Consider the following 17302-nt stretch of genomic DNA (forward strand, 5'->3'; position numbering starts at 1 on the left):
CAAGTGCTGAAAAGTGAATCTTCTTCTATTGTCTCTGAGGATAGATTTATACTGACTAAAAGAGCGTTCGACGTCACAAGAAGTAACTGGTACATAATTCAATTTCACAATGTCTGCTGGGGATAAGTCCAAGTTAATCTTCACTGTTGATTCACCACTCATCACAGCAACAACCTTTTGTAGTTCTTCATATCCAGGGTTTTTTGAAAGTAGAGTGTCCACCTTAGCTCTTACTGCATCTGCAACTTTACCTCTACCACGATTCAGTTGTTCCACAGTACTATTTATAATTTCAAAACTTTCAGATAGTGAAAGGTGCCTATTTTGGAGACTTTTGAGCGTTTTTATGATGCATGAAAATGTATGCTGAATGTGAGCTAAGTCATTCTTCACACTTATGTCACAGGTAACTGTTTTCGCAGTATCAATTGAGACTGCATCTTCAGAGTCCAATGCAAGGAGAACATTGTTAATAGAGTCTATATGTTCGGCATAATATTCAACTGCTTCTAGCCATGTACCCCATCTAGTTAAAATTGGCTTTGGTGGCAATGGAATTTCAGGGTACATTTCTTTCAACACGTTAACTCTACTGGGAGCTTTGAGAAATACTTTTTTCACTGATGAAATCAACAAATCTACTTTAGGGAAATTGTCTCTGACCACTTCTGCCACACGATGAAATGCATGCGCCACACAAGTAAAATGAGTCAATTTAGGATATACAACAGATAATGCTTGTCCAGCTTTGACCATATAAGGGGCAGCATCGCTAATAAAGAATAACACATTATCGTACATAATACCCTTTGGCCACAGGATACCCATAGCTTCGTTGAACAGTTTAACTATAGTTTTGTTATTGCACTTTTCTAGAACATCACAATGTAAAAGAATTCGTTCAGAATATTGTTCACTTAACAAACCGATAACTACATTACCAACAAGTCTACCTTCTTTGTCGGGAGTCTCATCAATGGAAACCCAAATTGAACTATCTTTAATTTCATCTCTTATCTTCTGTATTGTCTCATCGTAGATGGATGGAGCATACGTCTTCCTAAGTGTTGACTCATCCGGGATTGTATGTTGAGTATATTTTTCAAGGAATTCCCTGAAGACCTTATTCTTTAGTTTGTAGAGAGGAATATCAGCAGAGATGAGAGAACGGCACAGGTCGATGTTAAACTCAGATCTTACATTCGATGTTGTTGGTTGTGTTAAAAACAATTGTCTCTGCTTGGAATTTAGTTGTTTGTTGGCCTGATGTTTACTAGTTGTAATGTGTTGTTGCACCAGGAACTTTTGTGTAGATGATACTGCACACTGACACAAATTACAAAATAATATTTTATTGTCAGTTGATAAACCATCTTCTTTAAATTCTGAAATGTAACTTGTTAGTTTTGATTTTAAATTGACTGAATGACGTACTTTTGGCATATTTACCGTCTTTATAGTATGATTTACAAAACTGAACCTATGTGTACTCTGACTGGCATTTAACTGTTGAGCTGCACAACTGAAGTCTGTTAAAAATTTTAAATTAAATTAATACAGTTTTGTAACTTACTTTCCCATTGTTGATAGGACTGCTAATTTTCAAATAACTCTGATGTTAAAGGGATTACTGAACATGTGTTTAAATCTCTATTGTTGAAATGTATTTTTAAAAGTTAATGGAATTTTGTTTTGTTTTATTGTTAAACCTAATATAATATGGACTGTTTTATATGAAATATGGAAAATATATGGAAATTAACGAAAATATGTACTAAACTCTAAAATATGGAAAAATATGGAAAATAAAAGTAGGATTTTTCAACCCTACACATTGTGAAACATAAAGATAATGCAAAATATAAATTATATTAGCTTTATAAGTAAATATGTATTTACATATAAATCCTTTCCCTGGTCATGACAATTTCTGCCGCTAGGTTCGCCTCGCTGTACTAAGAAATGATGAATAGTTCCATTACTAAGCATTGTGTATCGTGAAAATAGTTTGATTAATTGTGCATTATTGATCGAGTACGAAAATTATAAATATGCCAAGCTTATTACAGTCTTTTTTGAGATTTATTGATGACTTGTTAAATATCAGTATGCAGATTTTCAGCGTCATTTAATGGAATTTACAATTTTGTTTCCCGAAAGTCTGAATTTGTTGAATTAAAATTTTGCTTCCAAACTACATTGTTCATATGGTTCATTTACTTTGGCAAGTTGATTGTTTTCAGTTCCGTGTTTTTCCTTCAGATTTCGTTCCCTCTAATTTGTTATAATTGCTGAAAGTGAACTACCGGTTTCTTCTACTTTCAGAAATTATTATTATTATTATTATTATTATTATTATTATTATTATTATATTATTATTATTATTATTACTTACTTACAAATGGCTTTTAAGGAACCCGAAGGTTCATTGCCGCCCTCACATAAGCCCGCCAGCGGTCCCTATCCTGTGCAAGATCAATCCAGTCTCCATCATCATACCCCACCTCCCTCAAATCCATTTTAATATTATCCTCCCATCTACGTCTCGGCCTCCCTAAAGGTCTTTTTCCCTCCGGTCTCCCAACTAACACTCTATATGCATTTCTGGATTCGCCCATACGTGCTACATGCCCTACCCATCTCAAACGTCTGGATTTAATGTTCCTAATTATGTCAGGTGAAGAATACAATGCGTGCAGTTCTGTGTTGTGTAACTTCCTCCATTCTCCTGTAACTTCATCCCGCTTAGCCCCAAATATTTTCCTAAGCACCTTATTCTCAAACACCCTGAACCTATGTTCCTCTCTCAGAGTGAGAGTCCAAGTTTCACAACCATACAGAAGAACCGGTAATATAATATTATTATTATTATTTTATTATTATTATTATTATTATTATTATTATTATTATTATTATTATTATCATCACCAAAATCAAATTAATATAGTTCTTAGCTTGTCTTGCCTTAAGGCAATCAGTAGCGTTATTCGAGGAAAAGAGTATGATTTACCATCATTTATAGTGGCGAAATATTCCACGACAATGGTTAATTATTACTGCTGAATATTGACACATATACGATTTGCATTATTTAGGATACAACATACGCAGCAATGCGATTTTAATGTTGAGCATGCCAAGTTTAGTGTAACGTACTCCCCTCATCCTCCAAGCCAAATCAAATATAATTACGACATTACGAGTAATAAATAAATAAATAAATAATAATTACTACAATTATTCGTTGTGATAAAGTACAATTATCACTGCATGGTGTACCGAAAATTTTACTTTACGTTTTCATTAAAATGACTTGTCATGAGTGACGACAGAAAACAGCTCAGGGGAGCGAGATTCAGATATTACTAAAAATGAAATGGGGATCTGGGAGAGCAGATAGATGCCCGTGTGCCTATGATCAGCAAATTCAAAAAAATATTGTCCTTGAGATTCCTGTTTATGTTTTGGGAAATGGTCAAATTCGAAAGCCATTTTTAATCACATATATTGCAATCTAACTTCCTAATTAATTTAATTCCAACTCCTAATTTAAAAACTGTTTACACACACTAAAATATCATAGCATTTGCTATTACTATCCACTACTGAATTAATCTTGCACAGGATAGGGACCGATGGTGGCGGGCTTATGTGAGGGCGGCAATGAACCTGGGGGTCCCTTAAAAGCCATTTGTAATTAACAGGTTAATCAGCAGGCCTATTAGATATTTATTTCACCGCTGCAAGTTGTGCAAGAAAAATCGCACATTTGTACTAATCATGTATTGTGACTGCTGTTTGCTTTAGTAAAAATCATGACACTTCAACGTCAATATATTTTAAAAAAAGAAAGAGATAAGTTAGGCCTACTTACATAAATTATGAAGTCAGGGAAATGGAAGATAATACAGTACCTTAATTCATTGGAATAATAATAATAATAATAATAATAATAATAATAATAATAATAATAATAATAATAAAAAGGTAGAGGTAAAAGGTAAAGGTATCCCCGTAACATGCCATGAAGGCACTTGGGGGGCATGGAGGTAGAGCCCTATGCTTTCTATGACCTCGGCACTAGAATGAGGTGGTGTGGTCGGCACCACTCTCTGACCGCCTTTTACCCCCGGGAAAGACCCGGTACTCAATTTTATAGGAGGCTGAGTGAACCTCGGGGCCGTTCTGAAAGTTTGGCAACGAGAAAAAATCCTTAATAATAATAATAATAATAATAATAATAATAATAATAATAATAATAAATGAATACGTGAAAAGGGTAGACTACAGTGTTCATGTAAAATACATTAAGTTTCTTTCATTATTTCCGAAAAGGTACGGTGTATGAATTGAACAACAGAAAGGTAGTACCTTAGTTTATAATATGTAATATCTTTTAATAACAAGAATGACAGCCTTTTATTGTAATATAATTAAGACGTAGAAGTTTGGAAATTACGTCTATTGTCCATAAAATATTGTACGAAGCATTTAATAAGCAATGGTGAGCCCTTTAAATGTCCCAAATGTCAATGTCATTTAAGTGTTCTGCTATGAATATTTAGTATAGAACAGCGCTCCGAGCGGCGGAATTGGCATTACGAGGGAACCACTTCAGACCCGTATTTCAAGCGCTATGCGCCAGGTTGTATAATCTCGTAAGCAACGCTAAATATGCTAGATTTGGCCATAAAATGACTAAGTTGGCAACACTGAATACGGTACAGTTACTCCACATCTCTCAGGTTGTTGGTTTGGAAACTCTTACAAAAGCCGGAACTAGCAAGCGGAAATGCGAGATGTGACGAATGTAGAGCACTCAGACAAACGCGTAAACAAATTAATGTGATATAAAGCGCGCATTTCTTCAGACGTCTGTTGTGATGCAATCACACGCTCCCAAGCGTGGAGCTCTGTAAATTGACCTACTGGCCGAGACGCCTTCCCGCTTGATGCTATCTTCCTATGGTCCGTGCTTCAAATACGTGTCTGGTCATGTGTTGAAGTTGCTCTGTCATGGTAAATTGCACATGGCTGAGACTGTAAGCACTTCTTACGCAGTGTTTCGCTGGACTGGTCTATTGTATGCAGTTTTCGTAACACCGGTACTCTAGAAAGAAACTTTAACTTCTTCCTGTTATCCTCTTCGAATCTTGCATCCGGATAATAATAGCTGATGTTTCCTGCCGCTAGATCTGATGTTTCGATTGATAACAAGCGCCTTTCCATATGTGGAAATTACTCGCTTTCTCCATTTCTTAGAAGTGGAGGAGTGCGAAGAGCACGGCGTGCCTCGTTTCAAGCGGCCTTTCTTAACCTGGGGATGTCCCTTTAGGGAGCACTGAACAAAAAAAATATTTTTCATTGTATGTTGTAGACAACAGGGAGCTGATGACAACACTGAAAACCGCAACTCGAAATATCAAATAGTTCTCAATATACGAGCAAAGGAATTTTGTCCGCCACTACTGCTCACGTCACGTTGTCGAACCCGTGGCTCGCTTAACATTTCTGCGTTGCGGTACGGCAGTATGACATCACTAGGGACCGGATTTTTATGTAATTACATACCGGTATCATATTCCTTTCAACCTAACCATATATAAATAACAAATCTTTGTGAATTTTGTAATTACCATTAATATATTAAAATTTGATACTACATATTTTTACATATTTACCTCATATTACATATGGCTTGATATTGCATAAATCTACATATTTAGGGGTTTTATTCATTTTTACTTCTCTAAAAGGGAGGAAAAATTTTCTGTTGGGGAAGTAGCGTTGCCTTCTTGCGGTAGAGTGGGACGACGACGACATGATTTGTCTCAAACTATAATTGTTCTGCACACATTTTTAACAAGCCGTTCCCATGCAATTTGCAACCTTACCCACCCTCTTCCTAATCCTTCCAGGGAAAATCCGTGTCAAGTTTGACATGAGCCGCAATAAAGTAGCCGACTTTTGAAAAGAAGCTGGAGTAAAGGAACAAACTGGAAATATGTTGAAAGATTTAAATAAATAGCTTTTCAGATTATTGCTTAACATATTTACTTTAAATTTAGTAGACCTATACGGAAATGGAATTTTCCGAGGAATTAGGAAGTATGGTTCTCGGCTGGAATAATCGTGAATGAGACAGGAATGTCACTTTACAAACAACAGTTTGTAAATGCCTATAGTTCGAGGTTTTATTAGGTACAGTACTTTGTTTTTTACAGGGAGCAGCTAAAATGCATGTGTCCCTCATCTCCTCTCATTTTCTCCTAATCCAGTAAAGCGAAACAGTGCTTGCAGTACTGTTGTGTTATTCAATTCACTCAGTTCTCTAGTTTTAGTACTTACAGTATAAACTGCAAGTGAGTTTATCTACTGCTTTTAACTAAATGAAATGGTCCCTGGATCTTCAACCCTAATGACAAAATAAAATCATGGATTGCGATGGATGAAGCTTTTACTAGAAATGGAAAAATAGTAATGTACGGTAAAAAAAAGTCGGGTGCTCTATGAAATCACAACTGGAGAGTCTTACCTATCCTATAGGCCTACCTACCAGGTATTGATATTAAATATTTTCATGATTTTACATATTTTAGTACATATTCAGCTTATTTTTCTTACATAAATATGTACATATTTCACACCTTGATATTACATAAAAATCCGGTCCCTAGACATCACACGCATCGCCAGCATCCACGTTTAGAGGTACGTTACTTGGAAACAATTCGTCGTAGAAAGGTCTAGTTTGCACCATTGTGTGTATAATTAAATGCATGTTGTTTAGAATATATCATCCCAGAATGTTATTTTTAGTTCAGTACCCCTTTAAATAATTATCAGATTCCAGGGAGGCCCGAAGTCCTGAGAGGGAAAGGAAAAGAGGCGAAAGTGTAGAATATGAATGAGAAAAGAGAGCAAGATGAGAAGAAGAGATTGTGAGGAGAAGAAAGAAGAAATTAGAAATGAAAGAAGAATAGTATAATTCAGAGAAGTGGGAGAAAGAGAAAATAATAAGAAAATGAAGAAAATTAATATGATGTTGAAGGAGGAAAAAAATTAAAGCATTTTTACAGTAGAAGTCGAGTAGTAAATGTGACTGCGGTTTAAATCCTGCGTACAACCGACCATATAATATACTGGACGCTGGTCTAGATGAAACTCTTGAAACTAGCCCCTCGTTGCTGTGAGCGTAGATTGGAGTGGCAGTCAGGCTTCTAGTCGCTTCCGCACAAAATGTCGAACATGTAACTCCCACACGGGACAGGGGCAGGTTGCATGCTGCGGTGAGGCAATTTAATTACGTGTAGCGGCTGGCTCGGTTGCAGAGCGTCACCCGTCAAACCCTCTGAGAGTGCGAGATCGTGCAGTCCGTCGTGATTGACCCTATAATCCAATGAAAACGAAACGCAGACTAGCCCTCTTGCCGCTGGCCTCTTTCCTGCTCCGACCTTTGTTGTGGGAACCGCGCGGCTCCATTCGGCCTTGGCGGTGTCTACTTCATTCTTCGACGAGTCGTAAATCATGACAAATCAAAATAAACTGCACTCCTTGTCTTTTACTTTCCTTCGTTCAAGTTGTGGCTAAAGAATTGCAAGGTTTGGTTCTGATTCATTGTTTATTCAATACATTTTATTGCATTCTCTTCTCTTTTTGGTAGTATAGTGGTTTCCATGCTGGCTATTCGCTCAAAAGTTCGCGAGTTCAATTCCGGCTGAGGACGATGTATTGTTCTCGCCAAGCTTGGACGACCTCACTCACACCATATGCTGATTCCTGCCTTACCCAAAACATAATAAATCATACGGTGCATGTATGTTACTAGTTATGCAGCGTTGTCACATTATGACCCTGAATTAACCCAGCCGCTGGGCTGAGGCAAGTACGATGCTTTTTTAACAGAGAAATTAGTAGTTATCTCTTGCGGCAAGATACGCTGACCTCTCTACTCGGGCTGATACAGTCTATGTTTGGCAACGCTGTTATAAGGGTCATTCCATGCAAAAAAAAAAAAGTATATTTTTGAACCATGATGTCTCAAAAGTTAAAAATATTGTAGTAGGTTATTTTGTAGGTTCTAAATATGAATTTCACGCAATATTATATTTATGTCCTTAATAGTTTGGCAGCAATCAGCATTTAAAATATTGGTTTAACAAAGAACACGGTTTCATTCATTGAAGTTTTCTTACTATGTAAAGAAAGATGGAAAAGTCATTTTAATGCAATTCAAAAAAGGAGAGCCTTGTTTATAAATGCCCTTCAAATGAAAAAAAATATATATAATTTTTAAATAGTTACCCACCGTAAAATAATTAAAAAAACATAGAACACGAAATGCACCTCATTTTACAGACGAAAAAACATGTGTTTAATTCTTCAGGGTATATTGATTCCACTGTGAAAATTTCAGAATGTAGACTTAAATAGCATGTCAGTTTTTAATAAAAATAACTCACCGAAACAAAGGAGCTCAGCAGATAGGCTCTCCCGTCGTATAGAACATTGCGCGATCAAGGTCAGGGAGACGGTCGTTTGAGATTACTCGTAGTTACGAAGTCTCGCGAACGCTGCGATTGCCACACACAGCAAGCGATTTTCGAAACAAAGATTAATAATTTTATTAATTTAATTATTCATAGGTTTTTGAGATTATGTCATAAAACTTGGGAGATGGATTAGGAATAAGATTTTCTTTAATATGAATGAAATTCGCATGAATTTAATTTGTTGCATTCGAATATAAAACTAATTCTTTTTTTTTCAATGAGGTGTTTTATGAGCATGCCTTAATATTATTCGGATTAGTCTTTAAGGTATTAAAATATGGTTATTCAGGTTTACAATGGCGTCTGTTTAGTTTCGATGACACTTCATATAGGGTGTCTAGAATGTTATAAATGATGAATAACATGTAACTGCCACCCATTTTTCAGTCATCCGTATAACTAAAATATTAATGATATGGCGGTCATAGTTGGCAGTTTAATTTATTTTCATAATAACATTATTATATTAAAAGCCCAAAAAAATTCATGACATCGCTGGCATATTCTTAAAATTTTGCATGGAATTATCCCACAGAGCAATTCAGTTATCGGACGCGGCCAACTACATAACATAAACATCAAGAGCATGTTGATGTGATTTCTTTCCTCTAAGCTGGGATCGTCGTTTGGCGAGTACGATATTTTAAAGGGCTATAGCAGTGATGCAGAATTGGGGGGAGAGAGAGGGGGGCGGGATGGAAGCATAGGGAAAGAATTTTCTCCTTCCACAGTCCACCGGCGTTGAATAACATCTCAGTGGATAAATGATGTATTTATATGGATAAATTATGTATTTATTCATGACTAGACACTAAATACAAACCGCCTCTACCCTACCATCTCAATAACGCTTGGGATTTTAGGAAGGGATGAGTGACGTATTCCGGCCTGTGACGTCTGCCACAACTGTCGTTTAGTTCTGCGTACCTGGGCTATAAAATACTCAGCATGACTTCCTTCGGAAGGGAAGTACAGTAAAGTAGGAGTTCCGTCTCGTAGATTTACGGCTCCAGCCAACATTCGTCGGCCAATTTTCGCACACGTTAAATCTCGACGATGGAGAACCTTTGCAGTTGAATGAAATACTATTGCTAACTTACTGCTACTACTATTGCTACTACTGCTACTATCGCTATTATTGCTATTACTGCCATTATTGCTACTACTCCTATTATTGCTACTACTGCTATTATCCCTGTTGCTACTACTACCACTGCTGTTTTTACTACTGTTATTACTGCTACTGCTATTATTGCTATTATTAATAGTATTAATAATATAATTACTATTAACGAAATGAAACTTATTTCGTTACTATATATTGGATTAAATCAAATCTCAATTCGAAAAATCTTAACTTATTCTTTAATTAACCGCCATAAACATTGGGGAAAAATTATTAATATTATAATTAATATTATTTTTATTTATAATTTCAATACGATTTTTATTAATGCCATCTCGACATTATATTTTATGAAATCAATTCTGTAGTGCTCGGGGAAAAGTGGCAAATGTTAATTTTACGGGAGAAGGAAAAAAACTGTCTTCACTCGTGTTTATGTCGATATAATTTTCTTCTGTATGAATTATTGTAATGAGAGAATTACTTATGTCTCTTTTCCCAAGCGAGCAGATGTTCTGTAAATTGTCAATAAATTATTAAAAAATGTTTGTGGAAACTGACTTATGCCACTTTTCCCAAGCACTGCAGAATTATTAACAACTCTACATACAGAATTGAAAACATTACTGCTACTGCTACTACTAGTATTAGCCTACTAGTACTGGAGCTACTACTTCTACTGCTAGTACTGCACTTTTCACATCTCTCTCTTCCCCTTCCGTATGCTAGCCGAAGTTGCCGGATTCAAGCCCTCCCATATTATGGAATTAGCATATAGGCTTCTTTTTGCCGCCATGTTAATAACTTATTCGCATATATCTTTTTACGAATGACACGTGCATTTGTTGACATCACGATAAAAATGGATTGTACGGCCGCAACTTAGTCTTCTGTTTTCCGAAAACGCCAAACACTTCCCGTGGTTCTTGCAGCTCCGATATGCTAATACTGTACATCTTATAATGGAAGATTTTATTTTGTTTTATTTTTCATCTTGGCGAACAGACGAAAGCTTTCTGGCTGACTGAAATTGTGGCGGCACTGCTGTCGGAGCGTGAGTGAAAATACTGACACACATTTCCAGGTACAATACCGGCGCGAATTCAGGGATCCGTTTCGCTTTACTGCCTACGGCCCGAGTTCTGATGATTCTTTAATTAAATTCAGTGGCCAGTTATGTCTCGTGTTTGATAATTTCTTAGCCCCCGAGCTATATTCAAAATCGCAGTTTCTACTTTGTTTCATCTGGCGTAATATCATGCATGATATTTGCTGATTTAAAATCCCTAAAGGTTGAATAACTGAACACTGATTTTGTGCACAAATTATATACCAGCAATTTACTTCCTGTCATTTATCTGGGTGCATCAGACATTCTTATTAGGTTGTGCTTTAGAAGCTTTCTGTTCTTTATTGAGAAGGTCAATTTGCTAAAGCAGCACAATCATAACACCTAACACTTCCTTCTTATCATGTCGCAGCACATTCCGTCTTAAAACACAATATTCTTCCACACGTCCCGTTACTAACCACTACGTCTGTTGACCAAACAATGTTATGATAACTTATATTTTCTTGACATGAGTGTCCCTCACCTGCAAGCATATCTCTTCCCTCTTCTCCTCCTATGCACGTTTGTGATTAAATTTATTTCTTATGATCAATGGTGGGCATTCCTGCGGCATTGTCGCAGTGACGTCAGACCTCAGCGAAGCATCAAACTTACCCCCTACCTTCCCCTTCCCCCACTCCATGAAAATACTGCGCGTGTACGTGGCGGATTATACTGGACTGCTGTACTTCGGAGCTTCATTAGTGATACAATGTCTTTCGCAGAAGCATATGAATCGAGATGATATCACACTTACAAAAAAAAGGCGGTTCTTTCATTTCTCATGTTTAGGATTAGTTACAAATATTCAGGACGCGAACTTAAATATTGTGAATTTATTTCAACTCAACAATAGGATTTTATTCTTCCAACAATAATTCCTTTCTACAATTCACCTTAAACGCTCTCGTCAACAATAGGATTTTCACTCAACACAGTATTCGTTATAGCACTCCACTGACGGCAATGGCAATTTACTTGGACTATTACGAACAACAATGAACTGTTAATCTTAACTAATATTTACAAAGCACTATTTACAAATCAGAACTATCAGTTCTCAGTTCACAGTTCTTCTAGCTCAGCCACTCGAGTTCACAGTATCTCGAACCACAGACCTTCAGAGACAGTTCACTGTACTCGAACTCGGGTCCCTCCAACTGCGGTCCACTGCACTCGAACTCAGGTCCCTCCAACTGCGGTCCACTGCACTCGAACTCAGGCCTTCGGATGCTGACACAGTTGCGGACGCACACTCGAGTCGAACTCCGGTACACAAGACTGGCTTGCTTGCTCTGGCTTACTCACTGACTGGCTGACTAATCAACTGAAACTGAAAAACTGCCCGAGTTCGCTGGCGTTTCTTCTTTTATAGCACAGCGACGTAGCCTAGAAAGTTCGAATTCGCGATCTTTCCACTTCGACGGACTTCTCGAAGAGTCGGGAGGGTCCGTCCCCCTTTACTCCGCGAGTAGCAGCTGCACGCGCACTCTCCCCTCGTCGCGTTGGCCCTTTCCCCTCTCTTCTCTCCGCCGCGCGCCGTCCCTCACTGCTCCGTGGAGCCCGCGCGATCTGCTCTCTTGCGGGACGCTGGTCGTGAGTTCGAATCTCACGTCGCTGTCACAATATGTACATTCTTAAAATAGATCACCTGTTATACGAGTTCAAAGAACACAGATTCAGTGATTTTCAAAGGATGGAGAAAGATTTCAATATTTTTGCCACTCCTTTTCATGTTTAAATTGAAAAAGTTATCCCAGAATGGATTTGCAGAATGATGGTTTCTTGAAAGCAGAATGTGAAGGTCTACTGGGGGCTAAAATTTTTTAAAAGACGTCCAGTACTAGACATATCCACTGCTTAGACAGTTTGCTTCAAAAATGAGTACCGTCATTTCCCATAACTATGGTCCTGGAACATAACTATTGTCCACGATACAACTATTCAAATTTTGCACTCCATAACGTAGTACCTCGTTTATCTATATTCTTGCTGTACTGTAGTTTGAATTCAAGTCACTGCTGCTATCAACGAACGGTCTATGTTACTTCTACAATGATCTTTGAATGGTTGTATCGTGGACCATAGTTACGGGAAATGACAGTATGTATTCATCAACCTACCAGTGCGAATAGCTGTTTTCTAAAATTAAATTTATAAAGTCAAGCCACAGATCCCGCTTAAGCGATGCTCATCTCCTTGCGCAACTGAAAATATCATGCGCAGATATGAATCCCAGTTTCGAAGAAATTGCTTTGAAAAATGATTAATTAAATATCACGTGAATGGACTATTCTAATTACATATGGTAGGTAGGAGTGTAGTGGCGCAACTGTCTGTAAATCCGTCACTGCACTGTAGAGTGCAACCCCTCTCACAGTATGTAGTTGCCATTTAAATCCTGTCTTGTGGGTTGCGTTCATTTTGCCCACCACTGCTTATGATGCAACACACAGTTCGCTCACTAGCCAAACAAGCAAGGAAAAGGGCCAAAATCGTAGAATCGATTTTCTTTGTGCATGAACACAAACCATCTACAACACACACTAGAAACAGGAACTCAACAATAGTAAAAACGGCCTACTGATATATTCACATACCCTAACACGTGATATGACCACAGATGTTAAAGCGTGTAAAAAAATAGTTACCGGTAAAAGAGTTTTTCAACAAAAAGTTCTGTTTTTCCAATAAAAGGGTTTTATATTTTTCAACAAAAAAGTTTTAGGGTGCTATTCATAGACATTTCGCAGCACGCGTTACGAGCGTGCTAAACTAGCCCCGGCTATCCACTGGTTACTTGTACAGAATTCAAATCATGTCCTGTCGCTAACACTGGTTTAAGAATACGAAAAACGCTGATCATCCACCGGAAGCCCGCGCTAAGAATGTCTATGAATACGGCCCTTAGTCTTTTTAACAAAACATTTCTCATGTGTTTCAATAAGAAGTTTTCAATTTTCTTAATAAAATATTTCTTAGGTTTTTCAACAAAAAATTGTCAGATTCTTCAACTGATTACGAAAAGATTTCGTGCTAAAGTTTTGCCTATCTATAAAATATATATAAATATCCGTAAATTTGTCAACATTGCTGTTCCGAGCGTAGGTATACTACGGGCTAAAAACTACTTTCTACTCTCTTCATAGTTAGATTGGAGCTCGGCAGGGTCGTGATTCTCTACCATCTGCCCCTCATTGTGTCCCGGTCGCTTGACTTAAACTTTCATTGTGCATTATTTGGGCACAACAAGAAAGGCTATTCAGGCACGTGGGAAAGTCGTGGCGGTCGTGTTTTTAGCAACTGTGAATCATATGAAGCATTGTTTATTGTGTGGTCCGCGACATCTCCGGCAACATGCGAAGACACTGTCTGTGTCTCGTTACCATGGGAATTCAGTAAGCCTAACGTGATGAATTAACAGAGCCAATGTCCGCCACATGACACTGCTCGACACTTATGCAGTAGATGCATAGACAGAGAAGACAACAGCTTTCCATTTCATTTTATACTCAGCGCATTTCGAACTGGCGGATCAAGGTCACGTACAAACCACGCACGAGTCACTGAACTGAAAACTATGAACTGAAAGACTGATAATCCCGGCTGTCCCAGCTGACTTCAGTTGAGGAGAATGGTCCAGGAATGGGGTAAGCACGCGTGACAAATGCAGTCCATTGCTTGACCTTGATCCGCCAGTTTGAAGTGCGCTGGCAATAGTCGCATCGATTTAACAACCTGTCCCTTTATCTCTCTTTCTCTCTTTGGCGTTACAGTCCTTGGAGGGCTAAAGCATGACTTACAACTGAAGACCAGCTAGTTGTTTCTGTCTTATATTCATCTGATTCTCGCCTTTTTCCTGTCATATGCTGCAGTGGCGAAGTAAGATGTAAATACTGGGTAGTCTGAAAAAATGTGCTTACCTTGTATCTTTTTATACAGAAGATGTTTCTCGACTTTTCTATCAAATCTTTTTGTGACGCACACCACAAGAAGATGATGACCATTCATTTTCATTCCCAAACAGAATACAGATAACCTACAGTATAACAATATAACTTATTTGTCTCAGAGCACCCTGTTAGCCAAGAATATTTCTTATACCACGAAAATTGAACATTTCTATTTTGTCTTCCTCCATCCGCTATTTTAATATGTAAATGTGATGTAAGCACATTCTGTTTCATGTGTCCAACTTGAAAACGGTTTCTCTTTTAATTCTACAAATTACAACCTCAATGTTCTCTGAGTATGAGTCATTTTGCACAAAATTATTATATAACACACACAAGCATTCACTTTTGATTAAACTAATATTCAATAATACACCAATACATGTAGCGAGATGTATTGTGACAGATGGCGTCGTCGAGGTTAAGAGAGGGAAAACAGGAGTGACGGACAAGATGACCGAAGCTGAAGAGGGTGTAATGTGAGGTTATGATGAAGAATAAGGAAAACTTTTAAAATTTGAAATGTTTTCCCCTCGTTCTAGGGTTAGAGGAAACAGGGTTGAGGCGATAGAAACTTATATTTTAGAAACTCGTCCTGAGACTGAGTTACAACAACAGTACGTGACCACCGCGGCCGATCCATCGTTCGGAAATGTGAGATTTATATGATACGCCACTTGTCTAAAATATACAGGTGCTCCGTCATGTTGGAAGGACATGCCCATCCTTGTAGCCATGAGGACTACAAACAGCTGTTTCTCTACACCCGTTATGAACAATTTTGATCTCAGACGATCTCAGAAAAGCGACACGTATTATTATTTTGTACGTAGTCATTAGTACGTAATCATTTGTCGTTCCTCCATATCATTTGTGAGGCTTATTATGCGTAACATCAAACAGCTGTATCCATACACTAATTGAAAATGGGACACATGTTTATATGAACTTTTTTACTCAGAATAGTCCATACTATCACCCCTACTATTCCTCCTGAATCACTGAATCACCCTGTATATTGTGAAGACTGTGGGATTTTGCTACGATAGCGAATCAAAAAAATGTGTCTTGGCAGGAAGACAAATTATCACCAGGCCTTGGAACTTAACATTCCTTCACAATAAAAACGTCGTAGATATTCTACTGCCATCCCTTTTATATTTAATGTAATATAATTTATATTATTATTATTATTATTAGTATTATTATTAGTATTATTATTATTATTATTATTATTATTATTATTATTATTATTATCCAAATATTGAAACTTTATTTTACCCTTTGGTATACCAGGGTTGTAGTTTGTTACATGTCAAATACATTATGTAGATATAATATTAGTACATTATGCAACGAGCCTATAATGGTAGTAATTAAGACGCGAGTATGTTTATGAAACGAGCGTAAGCTCGTTTCATAATTTTTATACGAGCGTCTTAATTACCATTATAGTCAAGTTTCATACGACTTTTTATGCTCGACCATATTTATAACTTGAAAATATTCATAAGTATTCATGTTATTCTTATCTATCTGAGGAGCGGAATTGACCTTATGCAATACCTCGTAAATTGTGAGATGTGCGCAGACGCGAAAGTATTGATTTTTTCCGAGAAAAAAATGTCGCGCTAGTTGTCTTTCGATTGCATATCCTAGAATAATCGATACTTGCGCTTTCATATTGCTACAATGGTATTTTCTGATTGGTGGAACACCTGAACTTTAATGAATAGGTGTACTTTAATGAGGTCCATTAAAGGGCTGCTACCAGGTGTATAATTACTGCATTTCGGCATGGTCGAGCATAAACAATTTTAAAGAAGTAGTAGTAGGCATGAGTCATAGTTACATATAAATACATTAATTAATTGACATTAAACAATACTAAATACATTATACAAAAATTACATTCAGTTAAAAAAAAATTAAATACATACTGTAAATTAAAAATTATAAACGAAGGTGTAATTTATTTTATAAGACAGTGATCATATTATGTTTATTGTTTCAGGTTCCATTAGAACAACGCTGCTGGCTGGATCGAGTTTCAATGTGACATGGCATCTCGCCTATCCACACAGGGTGAGTTATTCCCTTTGTATCTTGCACCTTACAAAATTATTGGTTGGAAATTTGTAGCATTCCATAAATGTTTATCACTTTGAATGGAGGTAATATCAAATGATCATTATTCTTCTATAACACATCAATGCTGCAAATCATTTTACTATGGTGCATGTTGCCCATGATGCACTGTGATTGGTGGATTTAGACTACACCAGGATGATGGTCAATGAAGAAATTGTGGAATGCCTTCAGGATAAAAAGTGCTTCGCGGAAACTGTCTTTTTTCAGCAAGGTTCCTCTTTAACTTGCAAGAATTTAAACCTAGGGTTTCGACGTGGAAAACCAAGTTCTAATCATTCCGCTAATGACGCAGCAAATTTCCATAAATGTCATTTATGTTAAAATACAAGTTAATAAGGTAATATAAAAAAAAAGTTAGATAGGACCATCCAGGATATCTTTTTCTTTTTTCATGGTTACTGTTGTCATG

At 37.1% G+C, this 17302-nt stretch overlaps 1 protein-coding gene across 3 annotated transcripts in view; it reads left to right on the forward strand.

Annotated features, from left to right (window-relative positions):
• The window catches only part of nahoda, a 334524-nt gene that overhangs the window by 223181 nt on the left and 94041 nt on the right, over positions 1 to 17302 (forward strand). For all 3 annotated transcript variants that reach the window (XM_069822333.1, XM_069822334.1, XM_069822335.1), the window contains exon 3: positions 16757 to 16827. In XM_069822333.1, coding sequence (XP_069678434.1) covers positions 16757 to 16827 — 71 coding nt within the window. The remainder of the gene's footprint in view (positions 1 to 16756; positions 16828 to 17302) is intronic.

The sequence above is a fragment of the Periplaneta americana genome, chromosome 3, assembly GCF_040183065.1.
Source record: "Periplaneta americana isolate PAMFEO1 chromosome 3, P.americana_PAMFEO1_priV1, whole genome shotgun sequence".
In the NCBI taxonomy this organism is placed as follows: Eukaryota; Metazoa; Arthropoda; class Insecta; order Blattodea; family Blattidae; genus Periplaneta; species Periplaneta americana.